Source organism: Lucilia cuprina, chromosome 3, assembly GCF_022045245.1.
Source record: "Lucilia cuprina isolate Lc7/37 chromosome 3, ASM2204524v1, whole genome shotgun sequence".
Classification (NCBI taxonomy): domain Eukaryota; kingdom Metazoa; phylum Arthropoda; class Insecta; order Diptera; family Calliphoridae; genus Lucilia; species Lucilia cuprina.
The window spans coordinates 6,427,690-6,452,196 of NC_060951.1; the positions used below are offsets into that span (position 1 = coordinate 6,427,690).

Consider the following 24,507-nt stretch of genomic DNA (forward strand, 5'->3'; position numbering starts at 1 on the left):
TAGTCTATAGTCTAGTCTATAGTTTAGTCTATAGTCTAGTCTATAGTCTAGTCTATAGTCTAGTCTATAGTCTAGTCTATAGTCTTGTCTATAGTCTAGTCTATATTCGAGACTATAGTATTGTCTATTCTATAGTCTCGTTTACAGTCTAGTCTGTATTAGAGTCTTTAGTCTAGTCTATAGTGTATTCTATAGTCTGTAGTCTAGTCTGTATTAAAGTCTATAGTATAATCGTTTATAGCCTAGTCTATGCTATAGTCAAGTCTATGGTCTAGTCTATAGCTTAGTCTATATTCTAGTCGATATTCTAATCAATTCTGTAGTGTATCCTATAGTCTAGTTTTTAGTCAAGTCTTTAGTCTAGTCTTTAGTCTAATCTATATTCTAGTCTATGATCTAGTTCATGGTCTAGTCTATAGTCTAATCCACAATCTAGTCTATAGTCTAGTTTATATACGAGTCTCTAGTCTATTCTATAGTCTTGTCTATATTTCAGTCTCTAATATATCGACAAGTCAATAGTCCAATCTTTATTCTAGTCTATGATCTACTATAGTTCATGGTCTAGTCTATAGTCTAGTCCATAACCTAGTCTATAGACTAGTCTATATACGAGTCTCTAGTCTAGTCTATTCTGTAGCCTTGTCTATATTTGAGTCTGTAGCCTAGTCTATTAAATAGTTTGGTTTATATTAGAGTCAATAGCCTATACAATTCTATGGTACAGGCTATAGTATAGTCGAGTCTATTGTCTAGTGTAGAATATAGTCTAGTCTGCGTCTAGTCTATAGTCAAGTCTATGGGCTAGTCTAGTCTATATTCTAGTCGATGTTCTAATCAATTCTGTAGTATAGTTTGTAGTCTAGTTTTTAGGCTATAGTCTATAGTCTTGTCAATATTCTAATCTATAGCCTGTTCTATAGTCTGTGCTATAATCTAGTCGACAGTCTAGTTCATAGTCTAGTCTTGTGTCTAGTCTATAGTCAAATATAACGACAAGTCAATAGTATAGTCTATATTCTAGTCTATGATCTAGTTCATATTCTAGTCTACAGTATAGTCTAGAGTCTATTCAATAGTCCAGTCAATATTCTAGTTTTTAGTCTTTAATTTAGTTTAAGAAATAGTCTATACCCGAGTGTGCAGAATAGTCTATATGCTAGTGTATAATCTAATCTACTTTAGTCTGTAACCAAGTCTAAAGTCGATTTAATAGTTTAATCAATAGTCTGGTCTATAGTCTTGTCTATTGACCTGTCTATTATTTAGTCTACGGAACAGTCTGTACTCTAATGTACAGTATATTGTTTACAATATAGTCTAATCTAGTTTATAGTATAGTCTATGTCTATAGCCTAATGTATAGTCTAGTTTATAGTCTAGTCCAACGGTTCGCAAATGGGCATTAAGGTAATTAAGCTAAAGTTTCAATGACTATAACTCAGGATTGGTTTGAGATATTTACATGGAACTACCTGCATATGAAAGCTAAGGAATTGAACTTTTACATCGATATATTTTGTCCTCCAAAAAACAACAGAATTTATTAAAAATAGTAGTTTTTAGTTTACGCCCACTTTTTTCTCTGCTAAAAGGGCGTGGCTGGATTTTTGTTTCTATAAAATTAATCCACATATCTTTATCTATCTACCAGTCAAATTTCATTCAATTATCTTTAAGAACCACCGAGATATTAAGCAAAAACCAAAATTCGTTTTAAACCACAAAAAAGTGAAAAAAAGAAAACTTCAAAAAATTCATTAAACACCAGGTCACCAGAATCTGTTAGTAGGTTGATTCCTGTTATGCATTTTCATTAAATTGCTATAACTCAATAACCATAAGAGGTATTTGAATAAATGTTTTACCATATGATAGTTTGGAATATTGACTAGATGATGAGCAACCTTTGGCCCGCCTGAAAATACGCTGAAATAGCTAAAAATGCTCAATAAAGTTTAAACACTCTATATCTCGGAAAATAATGAAGTTATGGAAATTTTTTATAGCTTATGGAAATCTAGAATTCCAATTCTATTAACCCACCAAGTTTTATTTCAATATCTCTAAAACTATTGGAGATATGGAAGAGTTTGTCAAACATTCTGCGGTCGAATTTGGTGTTAATTTACTACTTCAAGGTAAAATTTCAATGACTATAACTCAGGATTGGTTGCGAATATTTACATGAAACTATCAGCATATGAAAGCTAAGGAATTCAACTTTCACGTCAATATATTTTGCCTTCCAAAAAAACAACGGAATTTATTAAAAATAGTAGTTTTTAGTTTACGCCCACTTTTTTCACCGTTAAAAGGGCGTGGCAGTATTTTTGTTTCTATAAAATTAATCCCTATATCTTTATCTATCTACCAACCAAATTTCATTCCATTATCTTTAAGAACCACCGAGATATTAAGCAAAAACCAAAATTCGTTTTAAACCACAAAAAAGTGAAAAAAAGAAAACTTCAAAAAATTCATTAAACACCAGGTCACCAGATTCTGTTAGTAGGTGGTTTTCTGTTATGGATTTTCTTAAAATTGCTATAACTCAATAACCATAAGAGGTATTTCAATGAATGTTTCACCATATGATAGTTTGGAATATTGGCTATATGATGAGCAACCTTTGGCCCGCCTAACATTACGCTAAAATAGCTAAAAATGCTTGATAATGTTTAAACTCTCTATATCTCGGGAAGTAATGAAGTTATGGGAATTTTGCATAGCTTATGGAAATCTAGAATTCCTATTCTATTAACCTAACAAGTTTTATTTCAATATCTCTAAAACTATTGGAGATATGGAAGAGTTTGTCAAACCTTCTGCGGTCGTATTTGGTGTTTATTTACTACTTCAAGGTAAAGTTTCAATGACTATAACTCAGGATTGGTTTGGAATATTTACATGAAACTATCAGCATATGAAAGCTAAGGAATTGAACTTTAACGTCAATACGTTTTGTATTCCAAAAAACAACAGAATTTATTAAAAATAGTAGTTTTTAGTTTACGCCCACTTTTTCACTGTTAAAAGGGCGTGGCAGTATTTTTGTTTCTATAAAATTAATCCCCATATCTTTATCTATCTACCAACCAAATTTCATTCCATTATCTTTAAGAACCACCGAGATATTAAGCAAAAACCAAAATTCTTTTTAAAACGCAAAAAAGTGAAAAAAGAAAACTTCAAAAAATTCATTAAACACCAGGTCACCAGAATCTGTTAGTAGGTGGTTTTCTGTTATGGATTTTCTTAAAATTGCTATAACTCGATAACCATTAGAGGTATTTGAATAAATGTTTCACCATAAGATAGTTTGGAATATTGGCTAAATGATGAGCAACCTTTGGCCCGCCTGAAAATACGCTAAAATAGCTAAAAATGCTAGATAAAGTTTAAACTCTCTATATCTCGAGATGTAATGAAGTTATGTAAATTTTGTGTAGCTTATGGAAATCTGGAATTCCTATACTAATAACCTACCAAGTTTTATTTCAATATCTCTAAAACTATTAGAGATATGGAAGAGTTTGTCAAACCTTCTGCGGTCGCATTTTGTGATAATTTACTAATTCAAGGTAAAGTTTCAATGACTATAACTCAGGATTGGTTCGGAATATTTACATGAAACTATCAGCATACGAAAGCTAAGGAATTGAACTTTTACGTCAATACGTTTTGTATTCCAAAAAACAACGGAATTTGTTGAAATTAGCAGTTTTTAGTTTACGCCCACTTTTATCAATATTGAATGGGCGTGGTAAAATTTTTGTTTCTATAAAATTAATCCCCATATCTTTATCTATCTACCAACCAAATTTCATTTAATTATCTTTAAGAACCACCGAGATATTAAGCAAAAACCAAAATTCGTTTTAAACCACAAAAAAGTGAAAAAAAGAAAACTTCAAAAAAATTCATTAAACACCAGGTCACCAGAATCTGTTAGCAGGTGGATTCCTGTTAAGGATTTTCTTAAAGTTGCTATAACTCGATAACCATAGGAGCTATTTGAATAAATGTTTCACCATATGATAGTTTGGAATATTGGCTAAATTATGAGCAACCTTTGGCCCGCCTGACATTACACTGAAATAGCTAAAAATGCTTGATAATGTTTAAACTTTCTATATTTCGTAAAATAATGAAGTTATGGAAATTTTTCATAGCTTATGGTAATCTAGAATTCCTGTACTAATAATCTACCAAGTTTTATTTCAATATCTTTAAAAGTATTAAAGATATTCAGCATGCTAGTGGCTCACCTTCGAAAGCTATATTAAACTTTTGTTTAACTTTGTTACTGTCCACGTTTTTAGGGGAAACATCTGTTTAAAACTAAAATAAAACAATACATAAACTTTTCTGTTTATAAAATTAACATTTTAATTCCTTTTTGTTTTTAAGATTCGGGTCAATGTTAAACAGCTTTATTTAATTGAAATAATTAAAACGTTTTTTTTTTTTTTATAAAATATGGAGCAATAAACTTAAATTAATGAGAAAATACTTTAATGCTGAAGTTAAGTGGGTTATAAAGAAGTTGTTAAACAACTTTAATTAAAGCTGTTATAAAGCTGGTTATATAAACAAGTCAATACAATGGACTATAGATCAATTGCTATGCTAGACAAAAGACTAGTCCGTAAATAAACCAATTCATGGACTAGTTCATAGTCCATAGTTAATAGACTAGTCAATAGACTAGTTCATGGACTATTCAATCGACTAGTTCATAGACTAGTCAATAGACTAGTTAATAGAGTAGTCAATAAACTAGTTCACAGACTACTCAATAGACAAGTTTATAGACTAGCTCATAAGACTAGTTCATAGACTACTTCATAGACTAGTTCATAGACTAGTTTATAGACTAGTTTATAGACTAGTTCATAGACTAGTCAATGAACTAGTTCATAGACTAGATTATAGACTTGACAATAGAAATGTCAATTGACTTGTCTATAGTCTAGCCAATAAACAAGTCCATAGACTCTTCTATTGACATATCTGTAGACTACAACGTAGGCAATTCCATAGACTAGACAATAGACTAGTCTAGAGTCTAGTCTATAGATTAGTCAATAGAAATGCCCATAAACTAGTCCATAAAAAGTCAATAGTAAAGTTCATTGACTAGTCCATTGTCGAGTCAATAAACGAGGCCACAGACTCTTCTATACACTATTCCGTAGACTATTACCCAGTCTATTCCATACACTAGACAATATACTTCTCAATAGACTATTTCATAGACTAGTCAACAGACTAGTTCATAGACTAGTCAACAGACTGGTTCATAGACTTGTCAATAGACTTGCCAATGGAAAAGTCCACTGTATAGTCAATAAACTAGTCCATAGACTCTTTTATAGACTTGTCTGTAGACTATCACGTAGTCTATTCCATAGACAATAGACTAGTCTTAAATCTAGTCTATAAACAAGTCCATAGTCTAATCAATAAACTAGTCCATAATTACATTAACTTGGCAACGATTAACTATCGACATTAAGGAATAGTTTCAGACATTGTTGAGGAATTAATAGTAAATAAAAATAAAAAATAAATCCTATCAAATCACCATTTCCAACCTAGGTCAACGTCTTAAACCACCACGACCATAAAATTTCGTTGTAGTAGGCAGAGGAGGTTGACTTTTTTGTCCATACTGACGTTGATGCGAAGAAGATCTACTACCGTTATCATTGGCAAACGAACGTCCCTGTGAATAGGTCTCATGGGGTGAAGATCTGCCATGATGAGAGGGTTGAGCAAAAGCTGAATATCTAGAATCATATGTAGTTGAAGAGGACGACGATAATGATGATGATGATGTTGATGATGATGAACCAGCACCAGTATTTTTAGCAATTCTTTGAGAATAAACTGCTGACTTAGCTCTAGGATCATTAATGGAAAATTGTGTACCATCAGCTCCGCGAACACTTTGTATGGTCAACTGGTTTGATTCTCTTGGTGGTTGTACATTACCTCTTTGCCGCGAAGGACTTGTATTGGTGGTGCAGGTTGTGGTATAATTATTAATAGCCTGGGTTTGTGTCGTAGCCAAGGCAGAGGGAATTTGTGATATTTTATATATATCCACTATTTGCATTTGAATTTTATACATTTCCATGGCATTGCTGACATTGGCATTTGGTTGTCGTATCAATTCGGCAAATTGATGTATGGCCATTAATTGATTCTCATTAAGATCACGTATAATATTCATAATGGGCGAATCATCATCTTGATGCATATTCTCTGTAGGCGATTGTGTTTCTAGAGTCTGACAGCCTATGCTATAGACACTGGGCTCTACTTGTATAGCTATGTCATAACCTTTTGTCTTACGCTGCATATCGAATTCTTCCAGATCATCTGTTTGTGTCATGGCATTACAGTATAACGATGAACTGGTTTCTATTAATTCCTCTTCTTCATCATTTTCCTGCTGATCCTTATTGCCCGACTCCTGTTTGACTTTTTTCAATTTGGCCGGAATTTTAATCGTTTTCAATTTGGTATGTATAAACTGAGCATCACAGCCTATTAATTTAGCCACTTTGGCGGCATGCGTTGGAAGTGCAGCTAAACCCCATTCCTCCATGTTGAAACGAGTGGTATGAGAATTAAATTTATAACTAACATTATTGATTGTGTGCAGAGGAGAACGATTTTCATAGATTTGTTGCTGAACATATGAATGACTGGTGGGCAATTTGCGTACCGTGGAAACGAAGGGAAAAGAAGAGAAAATATTAGATTCTTCAGCGCCGGCGGTATCTTTGAGGTGTTGCAGTAAGGCAGTGGCACGTTTGATAGCTAAAAAAATAACAGAAGAAAAAAATTGTTAAATTATTTTCACAATAAATGTTTATGAAAAAATATCAAAACAAAAGTGTTTACTTTATAAAATATTAAACGGTTACTCTTAAAGAATTCCACTAAAATCAATATCTGCTAACTTAGTTTCCTTATACAAGTACAGTATTACAAAATGCACAATTTCGTTAAAGTTTTTTTGTTTCTTACCTCTTTCTCTCTTTTGCTTAGGCGTTAAAACTTCCTCAATTTCCTCTACATTTTCCACCAAAATTCCACTCTCTATAACAAAAACAAAAAATTAGAAATATTTCTATAAATTCCTAGCTTTATATTTCAAATACCAATTGGATTATTATCCACATTACTGATGGAAGCTTCCCTTTTCACTCTAATATTTTGATCCACTCTTAGACAATCCTCTAAATACTCCCGGTTAAAAACACTACTTGAGCCTGCTTTTGTATTTGTTTCTTGGTGTGAAGGAGGTAAATTTCTACTACGTTTAATTTTATAATGATTTAAACTATCAGCAACATCTTGTTGCTGTTTCTCTTTCGTTCTATTACTTGAGGGCGATACGGATCTTGATCTAGAACGTTTTCTTGATTTCTTTTTAGATTTCTTTTGCTTTTTACTTTTTTTACGTTTTTCTTTTTGTAATCTCTTTAATTCCTTTAAACGTTCTGAAAATTTTTCTTCTAACTCATTATTTCTAGCCTCTTCAATTCTTTCTTTTAGTTTATCTTGTAGTAAATCATCAAAGAAATCGGCCGGTATATTTTCATCTTCACTATCATCCTCGCTATCGCTGGACACTTCTCCGGATTCTCTTTTCGTTTCTCTGGTCTCTAAAAGATCATTAAAATAATCACTGGGTAAAGAAGAGGAATCTTCATTGTAATCTGGTACAGGTGTAGAAAACTCGTTTTTTACTCTAAGGCGATTTATGGCCGCTAAAGATATTCTTGGAGTGGCTATGCCATCTGCTAGACTATCTGTGGTGGTAACAGATGATATTAAGGGGGGCGGTGGTGGTGGTGATTGATCAGTTTCCATACTGTTACTTTGATTATTTAAAGAATCAGGTTGGGGTGAAGTCTCAGGTCGTGGAGTTGGCGGTATAAGGGAAAACTCTGTTTTTACTCTTAAGCGAGGTCGTACAGGTGCTATAGGAGTAGCCAAACCATCTAGATAGGCATCAAGTGCTGATTTTGCTGTATTATCTGTTACAGAGTTTGTTGTAGGCATTTGAAAGGTATTTCCATTTACTGCTTCCACTGTTGGAAAATTACTTAATAATCTAGTGGTTTCCAAATCGCTAGATTGGGCTGCTGTTGAAGCATGTTCTTTTTCAGGAGTCTTTGACAAGGGCATATCATAATCGACAACATGAGCCTCATCTAAGTCTGGTTCTGATTTCACTCTTACCTCTTGATTGTCATTTGTATTTGCTGACATTTTATTGGCCTCTTGTTTGGATGTTTCTTGAGTTTGTGTTGGTGGTGTGATCTCCTCCTCTTGTGCCTTCTGATCGTTATCATTTTGTTTTACAATATCTATGGACTCTGTTTTAACTGTCGGCATGTGGGTATCTTTGTCTTTTTCATTTGATATTTGTGATCCTATAGGTGAAAAGGGTGGTCTTTCCGGCGTGGCTCTTGAATCATCCTCATCTTCTCCCATTTGTACTGCACATGTTTTCATTTCTTCACTCATTTTTCTTGATTATTTAAAACAATGCACATTTGTTAAAAAAATGCATCGAGAAATTTGTTTAAAAACATCAGCTGTTTAACAAACTCCTGATTCAAGTATATGGAATGTTTTGCCGGCTATAAATTTCTAATGCTAACGGCGTAAAAACTAATTTGCGGTAAGGATTATAATGGACATTTTTAAAACCAAAGTATATTACGAATTTTTTCTAATTTTTAATATTTCAGTTATTTTTTATTATTGTGTGTTAATGTTTGAGCAATTTAATTATTTACTTAGTCTGTTAGAGTAAAACGGGCGCCGTTAATTTTATAAACATTTGACGGCTTTGCGAACTTTGTTTGCCTCTGGTATCTGCAATTTGTTTATAGTAAACAACTGTTCAGTAATGAAAATTTAGCGTTTTTTTTAATTAAAAAGTGCAATTTAATTGCAAAATTGGGCTTTGTTTTATAGCCATTAAATCTAAAAGTATATTTTTGTTTTTAGAAATATGTAATTGAGTGATTTTTTGTGTCATTTTAAATCATTTATTAAGAGATTATTTTGTCTAGCTTGTTTTATTAGAAAGAGAGAGAGAGTAAGCATTACCATAATCACAAAATTGAATGCAATTGAGGCCGTTGCTACATTATATTTAAGGGTTGCCAGTATCTTTAAAAAATTTTAAGCAGTAAATGAAATAAAACGTTATTTTTAATTTTTTTCAATTATATAACAAAATCTTCTGTGTTTACCTTATTTGCATTAGTAACGACATATTTTAAAAAAATAAAATAATTTTTAATAACATTTTTAAACATTTCCAAAATTTTAATAAAAAATTTCCACAATTTTCATATGTTTGCACCATTTTTCTTTAAATTTATTAATAGTTTTATAAAAAAAGTATAAAAAAAAAATCAAAAAAGTTATAAAAACACCAAAATCCTTTAACCCAATAACACCTTACGCATCATATAACCACTGGCATTATTGCTGGAGTGAGGTCTAGGCGGTTCCTCGTGTTCTATACACTTAGACGAGCAAAGATATTGCAGCAAAGGTACCCGATATTTGCCACAAAAATCTACAAATTTAATATGTTCCACACGATTATCGAAGAAAACGCCCTTACAGTTGGGATTAACACAACAATTGGCACAACTCAAATATTCCAAAGTCGTTTGAGGCACATCACCGGGTCCCACTTCAATGCCCGATGACTTAACAATGCGTGCAGCCAATTCCATAAGAGTCGGAGGATTGAGAGCCATATCCTGAACGAAACGTACAACCAAAGGATTGTCGCGTAGACTTAGCTAATAGAAAAGTAATTTAAAATTAATATGTTTTAATAAAATATTAAATATAGAATTTTCCATAACTACCTCTGCCAGATTTTTCAAAGCCACTATATCTTTGGGCAAATGTTTCAAGCGATTTTTGTGCAGCAGCAAAGATTTGAGATTTTTCAAACGCGCTATGCTAGTGGGTAGATTTTCAATAAGATTATCACATAAAACCAAGGCCTGCAACTGGCTTAAAACACCCACTGCCTCGGGCACCTCGGTTATCAAATTGCCACCCATAGACAAGACCTGAAGGCTGTTGATAATAAACATAAAATTAGTTTTTACTAAAAAAAAACAATAATAATTTAGCTTTTTTAACATAATAAGTTATCACTAGGCTTGTTTTTTAATTAAAACTATTTTAATTTACGGAATATTCCCAAATTTCTATTATCTCTTAAAAATCAAGGTTTTTGTTTAATTATCATTTAATCTTTAGTTAAGAAATTCATGTGGGTTTAATTAATTGTGTTTTATAAGACCCTTTATTATCACAATTTCTTTGTTTTGGGTTCAATTAACTTTAATTTTTTGGCGAGATATTTAAGACACGTTTTTTGGAATTAATTTTTTAAAATAAAATAAAATTTGTAAATAAAAACAAGAAGACATTCAACAGTTTTAAAAAACGAAAGTTTTGAAATAGAAACAGATAAAAGAACCGGTTAAAATCTTAAATTTTGGAACGATTTTATAAATTATACTTCTTCTGGTTAAGTTCTAATTCAGTTCTAGTTCAGTTCTAGTTCAGTTCTAGTTCAGTTCTAGTTCAGTAATGATAACGCTGTTAGTCGATAATATTCTAAATAACAGAGCTAAGGAAGGAGTTTTGCTACTATATAAGGATCCATTCATAACATTTCAATAATTTTTATCATTTGTGTAGATATAAATACTACATGTCTTTTATTTAGTTTATATTTTCGTAAATGACAAAAAAATTTGCAAATCTTCTTTGTAAGAGAAAAATAACGTGGTTACATAACAAATAATAGATAAATGAATTGACAGTCTTTAAATCTTTTGATTTCAGTTCTAGTTCTAGTTCAGTTCTAGTTCAGTTCTAGTTCAGTTTTAGTTCAGTTCTAGTTCAGTTCTAGTTCAGTTCTAGTTCAGTTCTAGTTCAGTTCTAGTTCAGTTCTAGTTCAGTTCTAGTTCAGTTCTAGTTCAGTTCTAGTTCAGTTCTAGTTCAGTTCTAGTTCAGTTCTAGTTCAGTTCTAGTTCAGTTCTAGTTCAGTTCTAGTTCAGTTCTAGTTTAGTTCTAGTTCAGTTCTAGTTCAAGTTCAGTTCTAGTTCAAGTTCAGTTCTAGTTCAGTTCTAGTTCAGTTCTAGTTCAGTTCTAGTTCAGTTCTAGTCCAATTCTAGTTCAGTTCTAGTTCAGTTCTAGTTCAGTTCTAGTTGTGTCTAGTTCAGTTCTAGTTCAGTTCTTAGTTTAGTTCTAGTTCAGTTCTAGTTCAATTCTAGTTCAGTTCTGTTCTAGTTCAGTTCTAGTCCAGTTCTAGTTCAGTTCTAGTTCTGTTCTAGTTCAGTTCTAGTTCAGTTCTAGTTGCGTTCTAGTTCAGTTCAAGTTCAGTTCTTAGTTTAGTTCTAGTTCAGTTCTAGTTTAATTCTAGTTCAGTTCTAGTTTAGTTCAGTTCTAGTTCGTAACTTGTATACAAAAACATTGTTTTTTTTTTTTTGGGTTTTGATTAGGATGGCGGTGCATCAAGCACTCATATTGCCAGGTTATCACACGTTTGTCCAGAGAAAACCCCACCAACCGACCTATACCTTCATATAGGAAGTTGGAGCATCCGGACTTGATTTCATCAAAAGTATTAATGGTCTCCACCAGTATATATTTGAGTTTAAATGGTCTCCACCAGGTTATATCGTGAGTATTTTATGGTCTCCACCAGTTAAAAACGTTTGAGTATTCTATGGTCTCCACCAATAAAACATAACCTCACTTGAGGTAAAACGAAAGCACGAGGTTAATGTAGACAACATGTAACTTTGAACAGTTACATGAAGTAATACATTACACCAGTGCGAGCGAGACGCAAAACTGTCGAAAGCCAGGCAACAAACACAAGCCTGAACGCGTTTAAGAAATAATCGCGATGACGCGAGAGTTGTTCCCCAACTCAGACCTGAATTGCGACTGAACAAAAACATTGTGGTCTGTGGTTGTTTTGCCTGTATTGTAGTTCTGCGGTAACGGTAAATTATTAACAGTGATGCCAATATGTAATTTAAAAAGCTTTAACTCTTTTCGTATGAAATTTCAGTTGTATTTTGGAAATAATGTATGATTTAAGAATTTTGTTGAAATAAAATAAATCGATAGAATTGAATTATTTTGAAACTTAATTCCAGGAATTTTTTTAATGTTTTCTTTTAATGGTATACTTATGGTATTGTTATTTTTTATGAAATTTTTATTTAAAAACGTCAGCATTTAACTTGAACTTTATCATTTTGCTAGCAAAATTTACGACACGTTTTTTCCAATATTTTCAATTTCATTTTTTTAATCATAGGCTTGTTCCAATTACAGAAATTTCAATACAATTTACAAAGAAAATAAAGTAATAAATTATTGTTTGCAAAAAAAACATAAGATTAATCTTTTAAACTAAAAAAAGAGCAAAAATTAAAAAAAAATAAAAGATTAAAAATAATACTTGAGCAAGCAATTTTATTAAAAGTTTTATAGTATAAATGACCCTTAAAATAAAAAGTTTATCAACTTTTTTGTTATTTTCAATTAAATTTAATAAAACTTTATTTATAATAAAAAAAAATTGCCAATTGACGTCTCTAAAATAGGACTTTCTACTCACCCTTGCATTTTCCAGATATCTTTACTTATAGCGGTTATTTGATTGCCTCCGACATATAAATATTTCAAATTCCTTAATTCGATAACCTGTTCCGGAAAATGGGTCAATAGATTGCCACTTAAATTCAATTCTTTTAGAGAGGATTGTTGATTTTTCATGGTAAATGTTTTGGGCAATGATTGATTGGTTAACTGATTATTTTTGGCCACTAAAGTGACCAACGGCAATTGGGCTATGGCTTCGGGTAATGATGTCAATTGATTTGAACTTAAATCCAAAATGCGTAAATTTGTAAAATTCTTAATGGCCGTGGGTAAAAATTTCAAACGATTATGATTGAGTAATAAAATTTCTATATCTTTTTGTGATTTCAAACGTTGTTTGCTCTCGGAGTAGAGATCATCTTCCAAAGTGATTTCGTATAAATTCATGCGGCCATAATCCAAAGTTTTCTGTTCGCGTGAGTCGGTATCACTGCTATCTGATGTATAAACCTCCATTTTGTTTTTGTTTTGTTTTTTTGCAATTAAATTTATATATTTGTTTTTAAATTGTTTAAATATTCTTTTAAATAATAATTTTTATTTTCTTTTCTATTTATCACATAATTTTCTATTTTTTTTTTTAATTTGACACTTATCCACTTTTCATTTAAATTTTTGTTTACACTATCGTTTTGTGTTTTTGAAACGCTTCTTTATAAAATAAAATCCGTGTCCGTTCTTAAAAACATACGTTATTGAAATGATCAGTCTATAGTTTGACTCTCGCCTATAAAGCTTGACTTTAACAAGTGTTTTATTTATTATCACCTCTAGACAGTGTATAATACTTATTCAATGTGTGTGAAAGTCGTAGGAACAGAAAAAAAGACTTTCTTAATCTAATTTAAGTCGACTTTTTTAGCACCCGACTTCTTTTTATTTAAATGGTTTTTGCAATTTTCAAAAAGGTGTCCATGTTTGTTCGAATTATTATTAAAATTATAACATTTTGAATAGCTAAGACAATATTCTTTCCAATGATATATAAAAGGTCTATCTTAACTTTTCGAGTTGTCAAAATTTTCTTCATAACTATTAGAGATGTCATACCCTTTAACAAAAGAAAAACGTTTCAATTATTTAGAAAATTTTGCTTTAGCTTCTTTTGTAATAACACTTGTGAAAAGAAGATTCCATTTCCTTTCCAATGATATATAATAGATTCTTTATAACTTTTCTAGCCCTTAAATTAACAATACCACTCTAAAAGACTTGTTAAATTTCTTCATTACTCATATTTTTGCTTGTATTTGACAAAAGTCTTCAATTAAGTTTTCAACAATAGATAAAATTACATAATTTTGAATTGTAAACACAATTTCCTTTCCAATGATATATAATATGTCTACTCCAATGTGACAACTTGTAAAAAATTTATAAACAATTTCCATGTTAAACTTCCGCCGCTTAAACTATCAATTATTTTGACATACGAAATAATAAAGTAGACATATTATATATCAAAATTTAGGAAATTTTGTCTACTTTTAGACAATGTATAAATTTTAAAATTTTGATAGTTTATATAAGATTTTTTACAAAAATTTACTAAAAAACTATTTTCCGCGTGTTTTTCCCAGTTACTACTTTTAAAGCCAAAAAATTTGCAAGTTTAAAGAAATTTATTAAACATATTATATATCAATAAATAGGAAATTATATCTACTTTAAGTCAATATATACATTTTTTAAAATTTTGACAGTTTATATAAGATTTTTTACAAAAACTAACTAAAACAAATTTTCCGCGTGTTTTTCCCAGTTACCGCTTTTAAAGCTATTAATTTCACAAGTTTAAAGAAACTTATTAAACCTATTATATATCAATAAATAGGAAATTATGTCTACTTTTACACAATATATAAATTTTTTAAAATTTTGACGTTTATACAAGATTTTTTACAAAAATTGACTAAAAAACTAATTTTTCGCATGTTTTTGCCAGTTACTACTTTTAAAGCCAAAAATTTTACAAGTTTAAAGAAATTTATTAAACATATTATATATCAATAAATAGGAAATTATGTCTTCTTTCCAATAATATATAATTTTTGTAATAACTAACAGGTTTTTTACACAAAAAATAGGTCAAACTAACTTTTCATAGAAATTTTCCATTTAAATTAATTTTAAAGTAAATAATTTGCTAGAATTATACATATTGTACATCAATGTAAAGCAAATTGTGTATATTTTTCATAAATATATAAATATTTTATTTATTTGAGACTTTTTTATAAAAATGTTCACAAAAAGTTTTCACATTTTATTCTTTTTTAACTTCTTCTGTCATTCTTTCAAATGTAAACAAACAAATAAACAACCGCTATTGCTAAAACAGTAATGCCAACTATGCACTTTTGTTTAAGATAAAATAAACGTTTAAAGAAAACTAAAATATCTAAATTATCCTTAAAATAGTTAAACAAAACTGAAAATTAAACAATTTTTTTAAAAAAAGCTCATTTTAAATTCGTTTCGCCTCTTTAAATTTCAAAAGCCAATTTTCGCAAGATCGTCTTATCATTCATCTTTCTCCGTAATTTTATTTTATATATATTTCATTATTTTACACTTAACGTCAATATTCATTTTCACTCATACAAAATAACAACAAATTAAAAAAAAAAAACAATAAATTTTGATGCTTACTTATGTATAACAGAATAGTTTAATATTTTACATAATTAAAAAAAAAACTAATTGGAGACAATTGAAATTATTTCACTAATATTTATTTTCCTTGTGTTTTTTTATTTCTAAAATTTTATTTTGTTTACATTAAATTTTCTGCGAATATAATTAAATGTTTTTAAATTTATTTTCTATTTCTTATCAAAAAAAAACTTTTGTTATTGTACTGTTTATTTAAAAAAAATTTGCAGACTCATTTTCTTTGTGATTTTTTCTATATTTTAATAATTGCTGACAATACTATTTTTATTAAATGTGTTATAATCTTTTAAATTAATATAATGGGAGGAGGGGGGCAATCAAGTTGACCATAAAGTGCAACTACCATTATTTTGAATTGTGTATCAAAAAATAAAATTATTTACAAAATTAAAAACGAATTTTAAAGGCTCTACACAAAATTTAAATGAAATTGATCAAACTACAACAGAATAAGAACTAAACAAGAACTAGAACAGAACTAGAACAGAACTAGAACAGAACAAGAACAGAACTAGAACAGATCTAGAACAGAACTAGAACAGAACTAGAACAGAACTAGAACAGAACTAGAACAGAACTAGAACAGAACTATAACAGAACTAGAACAGAACTAGAACAGAACTAGAACAGAAATAGAACAGATCAAGAACAGAACTAGAACTAGAATAGAACTAGAATGGAACTAGAACAGAACTAGAACAGAACTAGAACAGAACTAGAACAGAACTAGAACAGAACTAGAACAGAACTAGAACAGAACTAGAACAGAACTAGAACTAGAACAGAACTAGAACCGAACTAGAACAGAACTAGAACATAACAGAACTAGAACAGAACTAGAATATAACTAGAACAGAACTTGAACAGAACAAGAACAGAAATAGAACAGAACTAGAACAGAACTAGAACAGAACTAGAACAGAACTAGAACAGAACTAGAACAGAACTAGAACAGAACTAGAACAGAACTAGAACAGAACTAGAACAGAACTAGAACAGAACTAGAACAGAACTAGAACAGAACTAGAACAGAACTAGAACAGAACTAGAACAGAACAAGAACTAGAACAGAACTAGAACAGACTAAACATAACTGAACTAGAACAGAACTAGAACAGAACTAGAACAGAACAAAACAGAACTAGAACAGAACTAGAACAGAACTAGAACAGAACTAGAACAGAACTAGAACAGAACTAGAACAGAACTAGAACAGAACTAGAACAGAACTAGAACAGAACTAGAACAGAACTAGAACAGAACTAGAACAGAACTAGAACAGAACTAGAACAGAACTAGAACAGAACTAGAACAGAACTAGAACAGAACTAGAACAGAACTAGAACAGAACTAGAACAGAACTAGAACAGAACTAGAACAGAACTAGAACAGAACTAGAACAGAACTAAAACAGAACTAGAACAAAAGAGACTAGAACAGAAACTAGAACAGAACTAGAACAGAACTAGAACAGAACTAGAACAGAACTAGAACAGAACTAGAACAGAACTAGAACAGAACTAGAACAGAACTAGAACAGAAGAGAACTAGAACAGAACTAGAACAGAACTAGAACAGAACTAGAACAGAACTAGAACAGAACTAGAACAGAACTAGAACAGAACTAGAACAGAACTAGAACAGAACTAGAACAGAACTAGAACAGAACTAGAAAGAACTAGAACAGAACTAGAACAGAACTAGAACAGAACTAGAACAGAACTAGAACAGAACTAGAACAGAACTAGAACAGAACTAGAACAGAACTAGAACAGAACTAGAACAGAACTAGAACAGAACTAGAACAGAACTAGAACAGAACTAGAACAGAAACTAGAACAGAACTAGAACAGAACTAGAACAGAACTAGAACAGAACTAGAACAGAACTAGAACAGAACTAGAACAGAACTAGAACAGAACTAGAACAGAACTAGAACAGAACTAGAACAGAACTAGAAACAGAACTAGAACAGAACTAGAACAGAACTAGAACAGAACTAGAACAGAACTAGAACAGAACTAGAACAGAACTAGAACAGAACTAGAACAGAACTAGAACAGAAGAACTAGAAAAAGAACAGAACTAGAACAGAACTAGAACAGAACTAGAACAGAACTAGAACAGAACTAGAACAGAACTAGAACAGAACTAGAACAGAACTAGAACAGAACTAGAACAGAACAGAACAGAACTAGAACAAAACTAGAACAGAACTAGAACAGAACTAGAACAGAACTAGAACAGAACTAGAACAGAACTAGAACAGAACTAGAACAGAACAACTAGAACAGAACTAGAACAGAACTAGAACAGAACTAGAACAGAACTAGAACAGAACTAGAACAGAACTAGAACAGAACTAGAACAGAGCTAAAACAGAGCTATAACAAAACTAGAGCAGAACTAGAACAGAACTAGTACAGATCTAGAACAGAACTAGAACAGAACTAGAACAGAACAGAACTAGAACAGAACTAGAACAGAACTAGAACAGAACTAAAACTAGAACTAGAACAGAACTAGAACAGAACTAGAACAGAACTAGAACAGAACTAGAACAGAACTAGAACAGAACTAGAACAGAACTAGAACAGAACTAGAACAGAACTAGAACAGAACTAGAACAGAACTAGAACAGAACTAGAACAGAACTAGAACAGAACTAGAACAGAACTAGAACAGAACTAGAACAGAACTAGAACAGAACTAGAACAGAACTAAAGCAGAACTAGAATAGAACTTGAACAAAACAGATCTAGAACAGAACTAGCACAGCACCAGAACAGAACTAGAAAAGAATTAAAACAAAACTAGAACAGAACTATTTAACTATGTAAGAAAACCTTAAATGTTATAAAAATATTTAAAATTATTACTTTTCTTCTATTATTCTTCTATCCAAACATTATTATTACTTCATTTTAATTAATTTTAAGTTTAACAACACTATTTCTCATTTTAACACTTAACAACACTATTATTTAAAATGTAAATAAAAGAACTGTTAAACAGGAAATGTCAAAAGTTATTATTATATTAGCAGAGTATAGTAATCAAAGTCAGCTGTTATACGCATAACAATTAAAGTGGCAGAATTTTTTTTTATTGTTATTTCACTAGAAAATATAGAAAACATTAGAAATTAATTAAATAGATTTGTGCAAAAAATAAAATTGTTTAAAGTTCCTAAAGGAAAGCGAGTTTTTATAAAGAAATTTATAAAAATAAAAGTTTTATAAAACAAAAGCAAAGTAAATAAAAAGAGAGTGAACAAGATACAAGGGGAATTAAAGCATGTTGTTATAATAATATACACTGTGAGAACTAAGTTATTTAATAGTGATAAAGTACACTGTTAATACTTAAATTAAGGGTTAATAGAGTGTTTTATAATAGGTGTGATATTTTTTATCATAACTTTGCATTTTATTGGTGTTACTAGGTAAACGTCTATGTAGCTTATCTTTTTTTTTTTTGCTAAATTATATATTTTTATAACAAATTAGTTTTTTTTGTTCTAGTTTTTTATGACAGCTTTAAGAGCATAACGTTTGTAGGTAGTGTTGTATTGTTAATTTAAATGTTTAATAACTTATCTGTATTACTCTCTAGACATTCTCTACATAGACAAATCCTAATCGTAAACACCAAACAATTCTCCAGTTGAAATTTTGTTTTTTTTATTGTATAATTTTATTATTTTTTTTAGATTTATTATGATTTGTTTTTACTCTGCCATTCTCCTCTAACTCATTTACATATAATTTTGGTTTTGTAAAAAAAAAGAATAATATTTATTGATAATTGTATTTAATCTATTGAAAAGCAACAAATACCTACTTATTGGCTGAAAAGAAAGAAAATAATAAATATTATTCTAAATATTGAATTATAATTACGAAATAGTATAAAAATTCAATTATAAATGTCGTCTAGTCTAAAGTATGTTGGTTTAACAGTTTTAAGATCAACAAATTTCAAAACAACAACTTTATCAATTACTACTAAATTAACCGCCACCGCAACAACAACAACTGCAACAGCAACAGCTACACGCAATTATCATTTACTCTCTGCTATTGATCTAAATAATTGGAGAACCCCAACTCAAGAGCAACAACAAAAATTACCTCAAACAGCTGTCAAAAATACTTCCTTATTAAAACTAATAAACAAAAACTTAGATAAAACCTGTCTATCATTAAGTACTTTTCATAAGTAAGTTAAATAGTAATAATAATCATAAAAAATAATAAAAAAGTATTCTACTAAATATTTTCCATTAATTTTAATTTATTCTTTCACATCCTCTCCTAGATACAAAAACATAATGGATGCTCCGCCTGGCTTATTTAAGGGTTCTTTGGATCGTTTTAATGGTATCACTGTAGATTCTGCTGTTGAATTTAATCCAGAGGATAATTTTGCTGAAAAATTAGAAAGTATTAATTGATTAATTTTAATAAATTGTAATTAATTAACAAATTTTATTTAATATTTCTTTTATTTTAGAATCTTTGGCCTATTGGCAGGAACAGAAAAGACGCGCTATTTGGTTTCATGTTAAAACGGAACATTCGGAATGGGTACCACATTTAACCAAGGTAAGGTGAATACTGTTTTAGTTCTAGTTTAGTTTAACTTCTATTCTAGTTCTGTTGTAGATATGTTCTAGTTCTGTTCTAGTTCTGTTCTAGTTCTGTTGTAGATATGTTCTAGTTCTGTTCTAGTTCTATTCTAGTTCTGTTCTAGCTCTATTCTAGTTCTGTTCAAGATCTGTTCTAGTCCTGGTCTTTTTCTGATCTAGTTCTGTTCTAGTTCTGATCTATTTCTGTTCTAGTTCTGTATTAGTTCTGATCTAATTCTGCTTTAGTTCTGTTCTAGTTCGGTTCTAGTTCTGTTCTAGTTCTGTTCAAGTTCTGTTCAAGTTCTGTTTTAGTTCAGTTCTAGTTCTGTTCTAGTTCTGTTCTAGTTCTGTTCTAGTTCTGTTCTAGTTCTGTTCTAGTTCTGTTCTAGTTCTGTTCTAGTTCTGTTTAGTTCTGTTCTAGTTCTGTTCTAGTTCTGTTCTAGTTCTGTTCTAGTTCTGTTCTAGTTCTGTTCTAGTTCTGTTCTAGTTCTGTTCTAGTTCTGTTCTAGTTCTGTTCTAGTTCTGTTCTAGTTCTGTTCTAGTTCTGTTCTAGTTCTGTTCTAGTTCTGTTCTAGTTCTGTTCTAGTTCTGTTCTAGTTCTGTTCTAGTTCTGTTCTAGTTCTGTTCTAGTTCTGTTCTAGTTCTGTTCTAGTTCTGTTGTTCTAGTTCTGTTCTAGTTCTGTTCTAGTTCTGTTCTAGTTCTTTTCTAGTTCTGTTCTAGTTCTGTTCTAGTTCTGTTCTAGTTCTGTTCTAGATCTGTTCTAGTTGTGTTCTAGTTCTGTTCTAGTTCTGTTTTAATTCTGTTCTAGTTCTGTTCTAGTTGTGTTCTAGTTCTGTTTTAATTCTGTTCTAGTTCTGTTCTAGTTACGTTCTAGTTCAGTTCTAGTTCAGTTCTAGTTCAGTTCTAGTTCAGTTCTAGTTCAGTTCTAGCTCAGTTCTAGTTCAGTTCTAGTTCAGTTCTAGGTCTGTTCTAGTTCTGTTCTAGTTCAGTTCTAGTTCAGTTCTAGTTCACTTCTAGTTCAGTTCTAGTTCTGTTCTAGTCCTGTTCTTCTCTTTTTTGTTTTGTTCTTGTTCTGTTCTAGTTCATTTTGTGAGAAGCTTAGAATAATTCTGACTCTGCTGAAATTGAATAAATCAAATCATTTATGGGAAATATTCTAAATTTCTAAATTTGTATACGTGTATAGTAAAACAGTTTTTCAAATAAATTCAATAATTTGCAATTCATATTTTAGAATAAATTAAACAATGAAAACATCTATTAAAAATCTCAATACTTTATACATTCGTAAGGTAAAAAATTAAACGTAATTTATTGAAAATATTAGCAATTATTATTTCCTTTTTGGAATTATTATTAAAACGTAATAAATCGTTGGAGCATTCAAAAAAAGGCCTACAGAAATCATTAATGTCAACGTTTAAACAGTATTGCCAACTTACATTTAGCTGTTTTAAAATCTTTTACGTAATTTTTATCTTACTTATATTAACGAAGTTGTAAAAAATTTCATAAAATTTAAATTATTTCAAAATTAGCATATCTTAAATCATAAACATAAAATATTAATAAAAAATTTAGTTTATTTTGATTTTTATAACAGCAATAAAGATTATTTTGCACATGTCTACATAAGTCGTTTATGCACTTGGAGTTCAGCGGCAAACACTTGAAACTTGTGCTATTTTTGTAAAACACTTAAGATTAGACTTAATTAAGATAATGACTGAAATATATGGACTAGAGGTAGATGTCTTTTTAGCCCCCAACAACTTTTATCAAATCTGGTGACTACAATGGTACTTTCTGTTTCGATCCAATTGTTTTTATAATAAACCTATGAAGTTCACTCTAGATATGTTTAGATCCGTGGTGGCGAACTTTAGATCTAAAATAGTTCTACCTTTTAAATCAGTTCTAGTTCTGTTTTATTTCTGTTCTAGTTCTGTTCTAGTTCTGTTCTAATTCTGTTCTAGTTCTGTTCTAGTTCTGTTCTAGTTCTGTTCTAGTTCTGTTCTAGTTCTGTTCTAGTTCTATTCTAGTTCTGTTCTACTTCTGTTCTAGTTATGTTCTTGTTCTTTTCTTTTATTTACATATCCTAATTTGCTTCTCCTTATTTCAGATGAATTTCGAATTTCATCATGCCAAAAACGGTATGGTGGTCCTCAATCGTTGGCTCCCTCAGGATGAATATCCAAATCTGCCCGTTTATTCGCACACCATGTTAGGCGTAGGAGGTCTAGTAGTGAATGAGAATAATGAAGTACTCGTGGTATCAGAACGTTTCGCCCTTATACCCAACAGTTGGAAATTGCCGGGAGGTTATGCTGAGCCGCATGAAAACATAGTTGACGCCGCCATACGTGAAGTACGCGAAGAGACAGGTGTAGAAAGTGTTTTCAATACTGTCATTAGTATGAGACATGCTCACGGTGGACCCTTCGGTTGTTCCGATATCTATTGTGTGGTGGCCTTAACACCTACTTCGCTAGAGCTACAGCGCTGTGAACGTGAAATAGCTAAAGTAAAATGGATGCCTTGCGATGAGTACTTACAACATCCCAATGTCCATGAGACTAATAGACATTTCCTAAGATGTTTTTTGGATTATAAAAAACGTGGCATACGTTTCACCTGTGAACTGGCACAACATCAAATATTGAAAAAGGAATATTGTTTGTATTACATGAAAGCCATTGAGCAGGGGGAAAGCGAGAAAAATGGTAAACAGCAGGATTCACAGGAAATGGAAAAACTGTAACATTTATTAAGACAAATTATGTTTAATGTTATAACATAAATGTTTTTTGTAAAATATTACTAAAGAAAGAAAAAGCTGTGCTTTTAATTTAACTTTTATAAAGGAATTGTAAGTGAAATTTTGTTTAGTTTAAAATTGTGTATTAAATTTGTATAGTAAATTTTTAAAATGTGTAAACAAAATCATTTAATTTTTATAAATAAAACTAAAAAAATTGTTATTTATAAGACTAGACTGTTATATATTTGTTTAATATTATTACTAAATTAAGTTTATTTTTTTTTATTATGCGTTTATTTAGTTGAACATTTCCGTTTTCCTGTTTATTATCCTTGCAGCCTCTAGAAAGTTTGTTTTACAAATTGCTCTTTATGTATTTACAAGTGTTGCTTTAATCATCAAGTCCTTTTTGAAAATAACATAAAACTTTCTATAAATTTTTTTTATTATTCACTCTTTTGCTCTGTTCACAAACCACTTAAAATGCCATTCATTTTTATGTTTATTCATTCACTGTTATTCTCGTTTACAGTTTATGAAAAGCTTTCCAAGAGTCATTGACATTAATTTTTTAATATACATATGTGTGTGTGTGTGTTTTATTTCAAAACACACCGACCCTCCTATCCACCCTCAAAGCAAATACTGCTTACAAAAAGACACAAGAGTTTATAGTTAGATAAAACAGTTATCATTATAATGATTTAACTTCTGTTTAAATATTTAAATCCTTTTTTCGTTTTCCTGCCCCACATTTGTTGTCTTTAAAAAACTTTCAGTTTTTCTTTTTCTAAAGGGAATTTTTTTTTTGATTTCTTCTTCAAACTAAAGAAAATGTTCAAAATAATAATTAAAATGAACACTTTACTTTTCCTGTCTAGGAAATTGTTAATGGTTTGGTAAACATTAGACAAAATTTGTTGGTGTAAACAATTACATAGTGTTTCCGGGGAAAAGGGTTTCATATTTTTATTATTCTAATTTAAGCAAATGGTAAACTGAGAGTTAAATTAAAGAGTATTAACTTGTTTAGATAAATCTCTTAAAACACATTGAAATTTAACAGAGAACTAAGCACTTGAATAATTTTTAAGGAAATTCTACTGTAGACCTGGAACAGTTCTAGTTCTGTTATAGTTCTGTTCTAGTTCTGTTTTAGTTCTGTTCTAGTTCTGTTCTAGTTCTGTTCTAGTTCTGTTCTAGTTCTGTTCTAGTTCTGTTCTAGTTCTGTTCTAGTTCTTCTCTAGTTCTGTTCTAGTTCTGTTCTAGTTCTGTTCTAGTTCTGTTCTAGTTCTGTTCTAGTTCTGTTCTAGTTCTGTTCTAGTTCTGTTCTAATTCTGTTCTGTTCTAGTTCTGTTCTAGTTCTGTTCTAATTCTGTTCTGTTCTAGTTCTGTTCTACTTCTGTTCTAGTTCTGTTCTAGTTCTGTTCTAGTTCTGTTCTGTCTAGTTCTGTTCTAGTTCTGTTCTATTTCTGTTCTATTTCTGTTCTAGTTCTGTTCTAGTTCTGTTCTAGTTCTTTTCTAGTTCTGTTATAGTTCTGTTCTAGTTCTGTTCTAGTTCTGCTCTAGTTCTAGTTCAGTTCTAGTTCTGTTCTAGTTCTGTTCTAGTTCTGTTCTAGTTCTGTTCTGTTCAGTTCTGTTCTAGTTCTGTTCTAGTTCTATTCCAGTTCTGTTTTAGTTCTC

At 30.5% G+C, this 24,507-nt stretch overlaps 3 protein-coding genes across 5 annotated transcripts; 1 reads left to right on the forward strand and 2 right to left on the reverse strand.

Annotated features, from left to right (window-relative positions):
• Nucleotides 1-4,869: 4,869 nt before the first annotated feature.
• On the reverse strand, nt 4,870-8,815 carry LOC111682277. The gene is made up of 3 exons (XM_023444186.2): nt 7,179-8,815; nt 7,045-7,116; nt 4,870-6,834 (listed from the first exon to the last, which is right to left on the reverse strand). The coding sequence occupies exons 1-3, from the start codon at nt 8,551-8,553 to the stop codon at nt 5,606-5,608; spliced, it is 2,676 nt and encodes an 891-aa protein (XP_023299954.2). The 5' UTR covers nt 8,554-8,815; the 3' UTR covers nt 4,870-5,605.
• Nucleotides 8,816-9,392: 577 nt separating this feature from the next.
• Nucleotides 9,393-13,466, reverse strand: LOC111682283 (leucine-rich repeat-containing protein 58). Its single transcript, XM_023444193.2, has 3 exons — nt 12,713-13,466; nt 9,924-10,140; nt 9,393-9,854 (listed from the first exon to the last, which is right to left on the reverse strand). The coding sequence occupies exons 1-3, from the start codon at nt 13,210-13,212 to the stop codon at nt 9,486-9,488; spliced, it is 1,086 nt and encodes a 361-aa protein (XP_023299961.2). The 5' UTR covers nt 13,213-13,466; the 3' UTR covers nt 9,393-9,485.
• Nucleotides 13,467-18,569: 5,103 nt separating this feature from the next.
• Nucleotides 18,570-22,956, forward strand: LOC111680223 (nudix hydrolase 2). Of its 3 annotated transcripts, none has more exons than XM_023441849.2 (5): nt 18,570-18,831; nt 19,145-19,653; nt 19,753-19,877; nt 19,948-20,039; nt 22,186-22,956. In XM_023441849.2, exons 2-5 carry the CDS (start codon nt 19,361-19,363, stop codon nt 22,822-22,824), a joined length of 1,149 nt encoding a protein of 382 aa, XP_023297617.2. In that variant the 5' UTR covers nt 18,570-18,831; nt 19,145-19,360; the 3' UTR covers nt 22,825-22,956. The 3 variants fall into 3 exon arrangements, with proteins under 3 accessions (XP_023297617.2, XP_046803191.1, XP_046803192.1); XM_046947235.1 differs by having other exon boundaries at nt 18,570-18,752; XM_046947236.1 differs by having other exon boundaries at nt 18,570-18,752; nt 19,342-19,653.
• Nucleotides 22,957-24,507: the final 1,551 nt, after the last annotated feature.